At 43.5% G+C, this 14,727-nt stretch overlaps 1 protein-coding gene across 1 annotated transcript in view; it reads right to left on the reverse strand.

Annotated features, from left to right (window-relative positions):
- TMEM63A (transmembrane protein 63A) overlaps positions 1-14,727 on the reverse strand; it is a 107,727-nt gene that overhangs the window by 66,606 nt on the left and 26,394 nt on the right. Inside the window, exons 5-8 of the mRNA XM_077485845.1 lie at positions 14,077-14,114; positions 6,403-6,545; positions 3,338-3,389; positions 1,744-1,852 (exon numbers count right to left, since the gene is read on the reverse strand). Coding sequence (XP_077341971.1) covers positions 1,744-1,852; positions 3,338-3,389; positions 6,403-6,545; positions 14,077-14,114 — 342 coding nt within the window. The remainder of the gene's footprint in view (positions 1-1,743; positions 1,853-3,337; positions 3,390-6,402; positions 6,546-14,076; positions 14,115-14,727) is intronic.

Below are 14,727 nucleotides of genomic sequence, written 5' to 3' on the forward strand. Positions count from 1 at the left end.
TGAATATTTGACTCAACTATACAATGGCCTGGTTCTCAAGTCCTTTTTAGAGTTACAATGGGAGTTTGCAATACCACGAAATGACTTCTTTAAGTATCTTCAATTGAGGCATGCTCTGCAGGCCCAGTCCAGGGCCACACCACTTAGCATGACTGATCATGCTGTTGTGCAATCAATAATAATGGCAGATAGTAAAAAAGGTATGATCTCAAAGGGGTATGACATTATCCTTGGTGCGCTTCAGGACTCGACCACATTGCCAAGTAGGCGCAAATGGGAGGAAGATCTGGGACCGATGGATGGAGAGACTTTGAATCTTTGCCTTGCCTCTGCCCCCTTGGTCTCAGTGTCGGCCTCCCAAAAACTATCACATCTTTATTTGTTACATAGAGCTTACAGAACGCCAGCCAAGCTTTATGGTTGGGGCCTGCGAGACTCACCCTTGTGCCCTAAATGTAAAAGAGACCATGGAGATCTTCTCCATCTGTTCTGGAGATGCCCCAAACTGGTTCGGTACTGGACTGGGATTCTGCAGACTATTACTCAGGTATTCAGAGTTACGATTCCCACAAATCCTGTGATCTGCCTGCTGGGGGCCCTGGACGAAGAAACCCTAACCCCAGCCGTGCACACGGCAATACTCCGGTTGCTCTATGTAGCCCGGAAATTGATAGCCCAGCTATGGATCACGCCCGGGGTACCCAGCAGGCAACAGTGGATTGATCAGGTTAATAAAATGCTGATACGCGAGAAGCTGACATACCAACATAGAAACGCTCCCCAAAAATTCTATAACCTTTGGCAGGACTGGCTCGAGGTCCCAGGCCTGGCGCCGCACCTGTTGATTCAAAATAGGTTGCTACAGGGTTGACCCGACCTTAACCTTCACCATGGGCTGTATATTACCTGTTTCGAGCTTCTGTAAGCAGTTGTTTGGGGTATGATGCTGATCATTACTATTGTGATGGCTCCATGCACGCTTTTACTTCTGTATACTATGACTCTCAGGGGTTTCTGACTCTTCCCCCTCCTGTTTTTTCCTTTTTATTTAAACTACTACGACTACTTTCCTTATTTTTTCTGTGTTACCAATGCATCTGCTGCACTTTGTCAAGATAACTATACCCCTTTGTTTCATTATCTTTGTGGAGACTCTGTATATTATACGGGTTCAATACTATGTACTTCAGTGCGCTGCATTGTCAGTGTTACTGATGACCTGTAATATTTTGTTTTCTAATAAAAACTTTTCTGATAAAAAAAAAAAAAAAAAAAGACACAGATGAGCGAGTTTGGGGGTAAAGAAACTTGACTAACCTCAACCTGATAGAACACCTTTGGGATAAATTAGAGTGGAGACTGTGAGTCAGGCCTTCTTGTCCACATCAATGCCTGACCTCACAAATGTGCTTCTGGAAGAACGGTCAAACATTCCCATTGACACACTCCTAAACCTTGTGCAACAAAAGCGTTTGCAAAAACACTGCTTAATTTATATTATATTTATTATAATATAATACTTCAAAATATAAACTTTTGTCTAGCAAACGCGAATTTCACAAGAGGTCTGCATGGCAATAAAAAGTAGCTTTTTTTTTGCATGTATACAAATTGGCATGGCACTTTCTGAAGTTCATATACTCCAAGTGTTTATCACACTGCTGGAAATTGATGTCGTTGGATAAAAATCTGGAGGTCATAAATTGGTGGAAGACTATTACCCAGCACTGATTCTGCACATACCGTATCTTCATTTTTGTACTTGATGGCAGATGTATGATGTCTCATGAGGAAGACTATGATGATCAGAAAGATCACTCCGACAACCGTATGAAGCCATAGGAGGTTATCACTGCAAACACAGGAACACAACACGGAATCAACAATTTATATTAAAAAAAAAAGTGAGCTATGGAAACACACATTTCTGTCTTGACATAAAACACTATGCTTATATTTTTTGTTTAATTTTTTTTTATTAAAGAACTGGGTACATAATACAAATAGGTGTAAACAACACAGCCAGTAGGCCACGAAACAGTACACATTCAGTGGCCTGTAAGTTATAGATACACATTTTAGATTGCCCTATCTTAGACCATTCTGAGATTTCCAATCACGGCCCAGAAACACGATGCTTATATAAGGTAACAGTCCTTAAAAGTGGACCTACAAGCAAACAACCAATAACCCGGCTAAAATACAAATGTGTTGATAGTTATATCTGCAGAATACACCCGGCCACTTTATTAGGTACATCTGTTCAATTGCTTGGTAACACAAACTGCAAATCGGCCAATCACATGGCAGCAACTCAATGCATTAGGCATCTAGACATTGTGAAGATGACTTGCTGATGTTCAAACCGAGCATCAGAATGAGGAAGAAAGTGATTTAAAGTGGTGTTGCACATAAAAAAGAAAAAAATTTATCAAAACTCCTAAAAAAATAAAATAAAAATAAAATATTTGGAATTTTTTTTTTAAACTCACCTCTAAATGCCTGTTGCTAGGGGGTCCCTCGTAGTCTGCCTCCTTCAGTGCCTGGGCTGGTGACATCACTTCCCCTCGGCGCAGGAAGGGCTCAGCTCTGCCCCCTCCCTCCTGTCAGTCATCTGGGACACGTGGCAGGTCCCAGATGACTGCGTGGCCAATCACTTAGAGCGGCGCCGCTCGGGCATGCGCAGTGGGTGCCTGGCGCACAGTTAGAATGCTGGCGCTGCCGAGCGGAGGGGAGAACGAGCAGGGCTTCTTTCTTCACATCGCTGGACCATGGAACAGGTAAGTGTCCGATTATTAAAAGTCAGCAGCTGCAGTATTTTTAACTGCTATTTTTAACTGCTGACTTAAATTTTTTTTTTTTAAGGGGAATTCCTCTTTAAGTGGTGACTTTAAACGTGTCATGGTAGTTGGTACCAGACAGGCTGGTCTGAGTATTTAAAAAACTGCTCATCTACTGGGATTTTCAAGCACAACCATCTCTTGGGTGTACAGAGAATGGTCCGAAAAAGAGAAAATATCCAGCAAGCGGCAGTTGTGCGATAGATAGAGAGAGATAGATTTTATATATATATATATATATATATATATATATATATATATATATATATATATATATATATATATATATATATATATATATATATATATATATATATATATATATATTGTTTAATTTTGGGTTTATTACTGCTTTAAATGAGCATAGGTGACTAACTCTATTCTGCACAGACAAATGAAAGGGTCACTTTAGGGTTAATCTTTACTTTACTTTGCAATTGCAAAACTCTCCAAAAGATTACTGAAGGGGAAACTGGTGGAAATGAGCCAACACTCACTCGTACTGCAGGTTAGCAATTGTAGTCCTCCCAAAGCTTAGAGGATCTGCGTCTATTGGAGGAAGAGAGACACTTTAGTTCACACCAAAAAAATATACAACAAATATGTAAATATTGCATTTGAAGGGTTAATAAAGTGTATTCATCCTTTCCTTAGCCTTATCCCATCCTCCCCCTGCAAAAATCCATACTCACCTCTGTTTATCAGTTGCAGTTCTGTGATTTGTTTACATCCAGCATCTCACTGTCCTGGCCGAGCCTGTGTATTTATCCCCCTCCCCCGGAGACGGGGGGCTGTGCCCAAGGCCTGAGCTGATTGGAGATGGTCCCATACAAGGCTATGGGCTGTAACGCACAGGGGCATACACAACAGTGGCAGTGCTGAATGTAAACGAACAGCAGAACGGCTGCTCCTGGGTTGAGGTGTCTTTGAAGGTGGGGCAAAAAAGATAAGCACACTTGTACTTTAGAAGAAGCTATAACAGGAGTGGGACAATTGTATTCTCAATATTTTTAAACAAATTGTTTTATATTTCTTTTTATTATTTGTATAAAATGTTTTACAAATAAATATTAAGGCTGGGCTCACACTATTGCGAATTGGATGTGAATTTCTCCACATCCAATTCGCATGTCAGGAGACTGCGACCGGCTCTCAATGGTGCCAGTTCACATATCTTCGGGAAGGCCGCAGAGCAAATTGCACAGAAGTCCTGTGTGTCTTCTGGTCCATTTCGGGTCGGAATTCATGCAAAATTCAGACTGAAATAGGATCTGAAACCCCCTGCTGTGAGCTGCTCCATATGGCCGTGTGAACCCAGCCTTAAAGTAAGTGTAAGCCCCAAGATGATTAAAGTGTATGTAATCCCTCACCTTGTAAAACAAGCCAGTCAATTTAAAATAGAAATGATAGGCAAACCATTTGTATAGACTAAAAAAATAAAAAACATCATAAATACCTTTTTTAATAAGTGATCACATTCCCTCTGTTCTCAGCTGCATAAGAGCTGGGGGGAGGAGAAGCAGCAGACTGAGCTACACAGTGAATGGCTGTGCAGAGGGGGTGTGTCAGGAAAAGTCTAATCATTGAAGAGCAGGCTGAGTTCTAAGCTTAGCTAGAAAACTGACCACGCTTTGCTCTCCTGCTTAGTGTGGTCAGTTTTTAATAGGAAACCAGAGGGACTGACAGGGACACCAGGGATTACGCACAAAGTAAGCAATACAAAGAGAACAGGAGACTTTTTCATACAAGTACATGGTACAGCAGTTGCATATCTAGAATATGAAAGTTTGGGGTACCAAACACGTTAAAAGAGAGGCATGGGGTTTTGTTTTTCCAGAATCACACTTACCTAGGTGGATGCTGCATCTGTTCCCCGCCAATTGCTCGATTCTCACAGCTCCCTGAGCAGAGAGCTGGTGACTGTCAGCTCTGCCCCCTCCTCGCTCATGGGAGCGTTGGGCTGTGGAGGGGGCGGGAGCGGTTGGCTCAGCTTCTCAGAGAGACTGAGCGGGTGCCAGTCCAGTCATATGGGCAGTTGTCGACTTCATTGTTGCGGTCTTGCCCGGCCCGGTTCAGCCAGCTGTCTGCTGAAAACAGGTCTCAGGAGTGCAGAACGAACTGCATTCCTATGATCCACAGAGAAGTACAGCCAAATAAGCTTCTCCTTTAACAGTCCTCATACTTCATGTGGTGGCTGCATTTCTTTTATCCCTTTAGGTTTCACCTGATGATCCTGCCAGTAACACACTTCCTGCCATAGGGTGACAACACTTGCTCAGTGTACTGTTTCGACAAGCAGGCTTGTCACCCTGGTTTAGGACTACAGAACACTCCCCCTCTCCAAAACATGTGGGAGGGGGAAGGGTTCTGTAGTCCTCAGAGATAGCTGTGAATAACAATAACGCATAAGAACCAGTGCTCAGGAAGTTATTGGCTCACCAGTTTTCTGGCAGATCTTTTTTTTTAAATGGGCACTGACTGGAACAAATAAATTCAGTGATGCCCAGCAATGCCACCCAGTGTCCATCAGTGACACCCATAAGTAGCCATCAGTGCCGCCTACGAGTGACCATCAGTGCCACATACCAGTGCCATCTCATCGTGCCCATCAGTGCCGCCTTATCAGTGCCCGTCATTGACGAAGAAAACGTAATTATTTACAAATATTTTTAACAGATTCAAAGAAAAACTTGTTTTTTTCCCAAAGTTTTCGGTCTTTATTTTTTGTGCAAAAAATAAAAAATCGCAGAGGTGATCAAATACCAAAAGAAAAAAAATTATAAAAAATGTGTTTGGGTACAGTGTAACATGACCGCGCAATTGTCATTCAAATTGCGACAGCGCTGAACGCTGAAAATTGTCTTGGTCTAAGTGCCTGGTATTGAAGTGGTAAGTTGCTCTCGATTTACATACACACATGCCTAGCGAATACAGCACTGTCTTGCTGCGATCCCCTGCTCTGGTGCCCACGCCGCCACCTTGGTCCTCCTCAGCCACTGGAAGCTGGCCTTCCCACCTGGGATCAAGCAGCCAGCCACCAATGACATGCCATCTCTGCTGCCTGTTAGGATATGATTAGGGACACATCATCCTCGCCTAGGTGAGAATGTCAGTAGGGGGGGGGGGGGGGGGGCAGGACAAAAAAAAAGCTGCTATCCAAATCTTTGTTCCATTGGGCTGCTGACAGTAATTTCATCAGACAGGGAATCTACAAGACAGAATGACAGCTGTTTTATCCAGCCACTACCCTACTAACGTATTTTTATTTTGGCCTGTGTTGCCGTTGGAGATTTCTCCGCATTTCCTGTTTGCTAAAATGTTGTCACTAGGACAGGAAGTGAGGGAAAGGAAAACCTGGATAGAAGTAAAATGCTGACAGGGGTTTGAATCCTTCCCTGCGCTATCCAAAACAGAGATATATGATTTGGCTGGACATACACTGTAAGTGAATTCAGTTATTGGCCCCGCCACATAAATGGGCATTTACTCAGAAATCCCTAGCCTTTTTGGTGTGGCTTTATTGCAGCCATGCAAACATGTATTACCCACAGACTGTACTTACCAAGCAAACTGCCAGAAAGATTAACTGGCAATATGGCAAGCATGGCCAGAAGATTGCCAACAACCAGGAAGCATATGATGTGGCGCTGGAAAGACAAGTAGTGACAAGCATCTTCCCCGCACCGCTCATAGATGTCTTCATCACTATGGTGAGAGGAAGGAAATTAGTTCTGAGTGTTTTAAACACGCTGAAAGGAAACAAATGCGTTTTAAATACATATGTATTTTTCTTCATCATTGTTACCTTAGTAGCTGTGAAGACAAGTCAACTCATACAGGCATTCTAATAGGCATTAAAAAACCTTTAAATAATATATACAGTATCTTCACAAAAGTGAGTACACCCCTCATGTTTTTGTAAATATTTTATTATATCTTTTCATGTGACAACACTGAAGAAATGACACTTTGCAACAATGTAAAGTAGTGATTGTACAGCTTGTGTAACTGTAAATTTTTGTCCCCTCAAAATAACTCAACGCACAGCCATTAATGTCTAAACCGCTGGCAACAAGAGTGAGTACACCCCTAAGTGAAAATGTCCAAATTGGGCCCAAAGTGTCAATATTTTGTGTGGCCACCATTATTTTCCAGCACTGCCTTAACCCTCTTGGGCATTGAGTTCACCAGAGCTTCACAGCTTACCACTGGAGTCCTCTTGCACTCCTCCAAGACAACATCACGGAGCTGGTGAATATTACAGACCTTGCGCTCCTCCACCTTCCGTTTGAGGATGCCCCACAGATGCTCAATAGGGTTTAGGTCTGGAGACATGCTTGGCCAGTCCATCACCTTTCCATCAGCTTCTTTATCAAGGCAGTGGTCGTCTTGGAGGTGTTTGGGGTTGTTATGTTGGAATACTGCCCTGCGGCCCTGTTTCCGAAGAGAGGGGATCATGCTCTGCTTCAGTTTGTCACAGGACATGTTGGCATTCTTGGTTCCCTCAATGAACTGTAGCTCTCCAGTGGCAGCAGCACTCATGCAGCCTCAGGCCACGACACTCCCACCCACCATCATGCTTGACTGTAGGCAAGACAAACTTTTTTTTATTTATTAAAACATTTAATTGTTCACACTAGAACCCTGCTGTTGAGCTGTACTTTTACCGCCCCCAACCACTACAATCTTTTAAGGCAGCGGCTGGTCATGTTCGCATGCCACAGCTGTAATTGTACTCCCTGTTGCTTTCAGCAGGTGTAGCACCCATTGACCAATTCAAGTGAAAAGTGCCACTCTGTAAGCGGCCTGCAGCTGTGTGCAAAGTGGAGTTCAAGGGGTTAAAACAGGTTGCGTGGAGGCGATACAACCCCTTCTCACCACCTCTGAAATTCTCTCTGCATGTGAGGGAGTGACATCATTGCTGCTCTGTCCACTCATACAACCAAGGCCTGTGAACCTGGAAGGAAGACCGGGGGAAATGGACAACCTGTCAGAGGGCTTTGTTGTAAGTCAAGTATTTCATGATGTGCCAGTATGTGATGCATACTAGCACATTATGCAATTGCCTTCCAGAGGAATTTTTTTTTTCTTTCACTGCTGCGGTTTACAAATGCTTTAATTTGGTACATGTGCACAGGTTTTTTTATTCAGATTGCTAGCTGACAGGTTCTTGCATCTACATAAGTGATGTGGATGCAGGAATCCCCCTTGCTGGGACATCATATTCTGACAGTGGGGACTCTCCACCGGCAGAATACACTGATTAGTGCTGCAGCCAATTGGCTGGAATAACAAGGTTTCCAGTAGTCCTATCCAAGAGAAGCTGATCCAATGACTGGCTTCTGTCTTACAGGGGAGTCTCTACACATAGGTTGAAATATATCCAGTCCCAGGTATAAACAGTTCTATGCACATAGCTGGTCAAAACAAAAAGAAACATGACATAGCATAGGAGTTAAATGTCAATGTACACTGTTTTGGTCTATAGGGCATTAAGCGAAGGGTTAATATAATCCATAAACAAATATAAAGGATGGACTTTTTAATTTTTTCCAGAAGTTGGGATGTATTATGGAATTCCATTCCTTGATGTTAATGCCCACATTTTTTTGCAAGGTTGAGAATTACTGGGACTGAGATGTATTTAACATACACATTATATCTTATTAACCACTTCAGCCCCGGAAGAATTGACCCCCTTCCTGACCAGAGCACTTTTTGCGTTTTGGCACTGCGTCGCTTTAACTGCCAATTGCGCGGTCGTGCGACGTGGCTCCCAAACAAAATTGACCCCTGTGGTTTTTATTTTTTGCGCTATAAACAAAAAAGAGCGACCCAACTCACGGAGCTTGCCGCGGGCGTGCGCGCTCGCTGGCCGCCCCTTAAAGGGCCACTTACAAGTACGTGATTCTGCCTGTATGAGCCCTTCTGCCGACGTATATCGGCGTAGGGCGGTCGGCAAGCGGTTAAAAAAAAGAATGGTTTCAATAAGATATATTGTCTATGTTGAATACATCTATGTTGAAGTCCCAGCAATTCCTAACCTGTTCAAGAATGTCACTTTTCTTTCAGTAAATGTTCCCTGCAAGGTGCAGAACAGGTTTACAGCTCATTATAGTGTAAAAGGCAGAGGTCAGGGCTCGCACATGAGGAAGATGCAGGCTGCCATAGTTGCTCTCAGATCTTCACTCTGCCCCAGGGAGAGCTGTGCTGGGCAGGAAGCAGTGCTCCGGGGGTGACTGCACTGTGATGAGCTCTTCCTGCTCGGTCCACCTCTACTGGAGCTGTGAAAGCCCCGAATCAGACAGAAAAATAAGTACCGAGGAGAGAGACAGTTTTCCCGTTGTAAGCTGTTTTTGTGGCAACAGGAAGCAAAGGATGGGGTGGGTTCTGGTAACCACTAACTCCTGTGAGGACTGCAGCCACTAGCTGTGGAGTAAGCAGGCAGGCATTATCTGATGCTGCCTCTAAAGTCCTGTCTCTGTAGTCCCGGCTACTGCATCCCTGATAGCAGGTGGCGGAGTGATATTCAGCTGTCAGGGATTCTGTAGCCGGGACTATAGTGACAGTATCGGAAAATGCGGCTGCTCACTCCGTGGCCAGTGGCTGCAGTTCAGACAGGAATTTTACATTCAACTGATAAATAGTCACACTGGCAGCACTATTAGTTAGCTTAGCAGGGGTGCCAAACTGGAGTTGTCTCACATTGTAACAGTGAAAAAATCCTGGGGTATGCCTGGGCATTAGGGTGTGCCCAGGCACACCTACGGTCAACCATACTGAGGCCTGTTCTGAGTGGAACTTGTCCTGTTAAACCTCTGTATGGTCTTGGTCACCATGCTGCAGCTCAGTTTCAGAGTCTTGGCAACCTTCTTATAGCCTAGGCCATCTTTATGTAGAGCAACAATTCTTTTTTTCAGATCCTCAGTTCTTTGCCATGAGGTGCCATGTTGAACTTCCAGTGACCAGTAAGAGAGATTGAGAGCGATAACACGAAAATGTGACACACCTGCTCCCCATTCATACATGAATTACACCTTGTAATACTAATGAGTCACATGACACCGGGGAGGGAAAATGGCTAATTGGGCCCAATTTGGCTATTTTCACTTAGGGGTGTACTCACTTTTGTTTTTAGACATTAATGGCTGTATGTTGAGTTATTTTGAGGGGACAGCAAATTTACACTGTTATACAAGCTGTACACTCACTACTTTACATTGTAGCAAAGTGTAATATCTTCAGTGTTGTCATATGAAAAGATTTAATAAAATGCGCTTCTGGAAGAATGGTCAAACATTCCCATAGACACACTCCTATACAGTGGTGTGAAAAAGTGTTTGCCCCCTTCCTCATTTCCTGTTCCTTTGCATGTTTGTCACACTTAAGTGTTTCGGAACATCAAACCAATTTAAACAATAGTCAAGGACAACACAAGTAAACACAAAATGCAATTTGTAAATGAAGGTGTTTATTATTAAAGGTGAAAAAAAATCCAAACCATCATGGCCCTGTGTGAAAAAGTGATTGCCCCCTTGTTAAAACATACTATAACTGTGGTTGTCCACACCTGAGTTCAATTTCTCTAGCCACACCCAGGCCTGATTATTGCCACACCTGTTCACAATCAAGGCATCACTTAAATAGGAGCTGCTTGACACAGTAAGGTCCACCAGAAGATCCTTAAAAGCTACACATCATGCCGAGACCCAAAGAAATTCAGGAACAATTGAGAAAGAAAGTAATTGAGATCTATCAGTCTGGAAAGGGTTATAAAGCCATTTCCAAAGCTTTGGGAATCCAGCGAACCACAGTGAGAGCCATTATCCACAAATGGCGAAGACATGGAACAGTGGTGAACCTTCCCAGGAGTGGCCGGCCGCCCAAAATTACCCCAAGAGCGCAGCCACGACTCATCCAAGAGGTCACAAAAGACCCCACAACAATGTCCAAGGAACTGCAGGCCTCACTTGCCTCAGTTAAGGTCAGCGTTCATGCCTCCACCATCAGGAAAAGACTGGGCAAAAATGGCCTGCATGGCAGAGTTCCAAGGAGAAAACCACTGCTGAGCAAAAAGAACATCAAAGCTCGTCTCAATTTCTCCACAACACATCTTGATGATCCCCAAGACTTTTGGGACAACATTCTGTGGACCGATGAGACAAAAGTGGAACTCTTTGGAAGGTGTGTGTCCAAGTATATCTGGCGTAGAAGGAACACTGCATTTCATAAAAAGAACATTATACCAACAGTAAAATATGGTGGTGGTAGTGTGATGGTCTGGGGCTGTTTTGCTGCTTCAGGACCTGGAAGACTTGCCGTGATAAAAGGAACTATGAATTCTGCTGTCTACCAAGAGATCCTGAAGGAGAATGTCCGACCATCTGTTTGTGTACTCAAGCTGAAACGAACTTGGGTTCTGCAGCAGGACAATGATCCTAAACACACCAGCAAGTCCACCACCGAATGGCTGAAGAAAAACAAAATGAAGACTTTGGAGTGGCCTAGCCAAAGTCCTGACCTGAATCCTATTGAGATGTTGTGGTATGACCTTAAAAAGGCCGTTCATGCTCGAAAACCCTCTAATGTAACTGAATTAGGACAATTCTGCAAAGATGAGTGGGCCAAAATTCCTCCAGGACGCTGTAAAAGCCTCATTGCACGTTATCGCAAACGCTTGGTTGCAGTTGTTGCTGCTAAGGGTGGCCCAACCAGTTATTAGGTTTAGGGGGCAATCACTTTTTCATACAGGGCCATGATGGTTTGGATTTTTTTTCACCTTTAATAATAAACACCTTCATTTACAAATTGCATTTTGTGTTTACTTGTGTTGTCCTTGACTATTGTTTAAATTGGTTTGATGTTCCGAAACACTTAAGTGTGACAAACATGCAAAGGAACAGGAAATGAGGAAGGGGGCAAACACTTTTTCACACCACTGTATCTTGTGGACAGCCTTCCCAGAAGAGTTGAAGCTGTTATAGCTTAAAACTCAATATTGAACCCTATGGACTAAGAGGTGGGATGTGGATGCCATTAAAGATCATGTGCGTGTAAAGGGCTGGCGCCCCAATATTTTTGACAATATAGTGTGTGTAATATATATATATATATATATATATATATATATATATATATATATATATATATATATATATATATATATATACATACATATACACACACACACACACACACACACACACACACACACACACACACACACATCCCAATATAGAAGATGAGAAAGGATGCAAACTGATCACACTAGCAGCACAGATCAGCCTCTATGCATAGAGTGGTCAGTTTGCAACCAGGGAGTGGGGAAATGGCAGGATTTACCAGATATAACAGAAGGGGCACAATTAGAAATTACAAATATATAGCACAACTGCCTTAAAGAGCCAGATCTATTACATTTTATTTTTAAGGTTACAAACACTTTAAGCCCTGGTTCACATTGATGCGATTTAAAATGCCATATGACATGTCAAATTACATGCCAAATCAGGAAATGGCAGCATCCGAATCGGTGCAGCGCAGCACCGATTCCCAAAAGTAGTTTGTGTACTGCTTTTGGCTATTTTGGGGTGCGATTTCCATTGATATCCACACAGATGTCTCTGAAATCGCCCCTGAAGCCACGACTGACATGCGGGATTGAAATTGTGCGAGTTCAGCTGAACGTTCACAATTTCATTCCCACAGTCAGTGTGAACCAAGGCTAAAGCCCATTTCCAGTCATGCCAGTGCAACACCTTCTCACCGCCTTTAGAGACCAGCATTATTAGCGTGAGCAAGCCCTTAGATACTTTTTATACAGACCATGGGCGTCCGCAGAACTTTTTTCAAGGGGGGGCATAATTTTAGGGTCACCCATGCGCCACCCCTTTTCGACAATGTCATTATCAGATTATCATGGTCAGAGACTGCAGACTTAGTACAATCCCTAGGATAGGTAATGGATAATGGCCAACAGGCCCTCTTACCAGGCCCAGCGAAACAACACCAGTGATCCCTCCGGCTGGAAGATCGCTCACGCGCCACGGGGGCGACTCTGGTCAGTAGTGTAGCATGCATGTACCCTGGCAGTGACTCAGTCTTTCTCTCTCTGGTGGTGCTGGACAGCATGTCTCTCTCTGGTGGCATGGGGCAGTGTAGTTCTCTCTCTGGTGGCGCTTGGCAGCGTGGCTCTCTCTCTCTGGCTTCTGCCCAGCACAATCCTTGTTCTTTTTCCTGTAGCACCCTCTCCCTCAGCTTTTTTCCCAGGCTACAATCTCTCAATCTCTCGATCAAGCTGTATCCTCTTCCCTGTGGAAAATGGGGCCACCAATCTTTGGGACTACATGTCCTATGATTCTCTCCTCTCCTAGTGTCTTTTGATTGGCCCTCAGTTATGGCCAATAGGGAAGGAACAGAGCGGACAGGAACAGTTATGGCCAATAGGGAAGGAACAGAGCGTGCAGGAAGCTGGGCGAGGAACCTGGTGAGAGCCGTCGCCTCTTCTCCCTGACAGGAGAAAGGAGGAGGTGACCGGGGTAAACCTGATAGCACCGCTGCCGAGTTCTCTGCTGGACTGAGCATGGAAAAGAGCCGCAGTCATGCTACACTGATAGGGGGGCTTGGCAGAACCTTGATGGTGTCACCCCACTGGCGGGTTGCACATGGGTGTGGGCTGCCCTCACCCCGATAGGGATGGAACTGTGTTGAATTTAAGATCTCATCCCTGATTCCAGGGGGGGGGCACTTGACCCCCCTTGCCCCTACCTGCGGACGCCCATGATACAGACACAAGTTTGACATTTGTTTCCCTCACCACGCTGCTTTGGGAGTCGTGATTAGTGGATCTGGCCCTGCAGTGGACTGGTCATGTCTTTCTCTCCTCTGCAGTCCACGGAGGACCCCACCACTGGACAGTCAATTGGAAGTGTCCACTTAATCCAAGCAATTAGGATCCCTGAAGAAAGACCCGACTTCTCCATTGGAAACAAAATAGAAGACTCAGGAGCTAGAGCATCATGTGACCATGGATTTAGGTGTGTATTATTTGGGCATTTAAAACATTTTATTGAAAAACTCAGTGATTTGTTAGGGGAAAGGGAAATTCCAAGTGACCAGGGATTTGCTTTAATGTAGTTTTTATTTTTTCAATCAGTTGTTTACCAGAGACTTTTTTTTGCACCCATGTTAAAATACTGATTTATACATCCATTGCCTCCACAGCTCTTTAACTTACCTCATGTTAAACGGGGCCGATATCCAAGAACAGAAGCCCTAAAAAAACGGTACCAGGTGTATTATCAGTACAAGAAGTGACAGACATAAAAACAAAAAGGAAAACATACCATACTATATACATGGAGCGAAGCGTTACACTAGTTATACAAGGATAGAATTTTGTTTGAAAGCGGAGATTTTCAAAACATTCTTTCAAATTTTCTTTTTTTTATGACTGTAGTGGTAGAAAAAAAATTGAAGAATGATGGAATTTTTTTCTAGTTTCTTTGAAATAAAGTTCTAACTGTGAATGTGTTTTCCATTTTGGAAAATGTGTACTTGCTGTATTACGCAAATGCTAGATAAAGTTTGATTCAAAAGTAAAACTTGTGTTCACAAACATTCGTTCAATTTAGATCTGGTATGTGATAGGGTCACAAGCATAAACATTGCATCACTCCTGCGCATCCTAAAATCGAATTTTAACATTTGGCATGGAAATCAAACTTAATTTTTAAGAGCTTTCTAATGAAAGTTGTTAAAGTGGTAGTAAACCGCAGTTGGTTAATAATAAATAAAAAAAAAGCCGCAATGCAATGTCATAATGTGCTACTATGCATCACATAGTAGTACACTATGAGAAACTTACCTTAGAAGGAAGCCCTCCAGC

The sequence above is a fragment of the Lithobates pipiens genome, unplaced genomic scaffold (assembly GCF_037356315.1).
Source record: "Lithobates pipiens isolate NorthernLeopardFrog02 unplaced genomic scaffold, aLitPip1_a1.2 Scaffold_18, whole genome shotgun sequence".
NCBI lineage: Eukaryota > Metazoa > Chordata > Amphibia > Anura > Ranidae > Lithobates > Lithobates pipiens.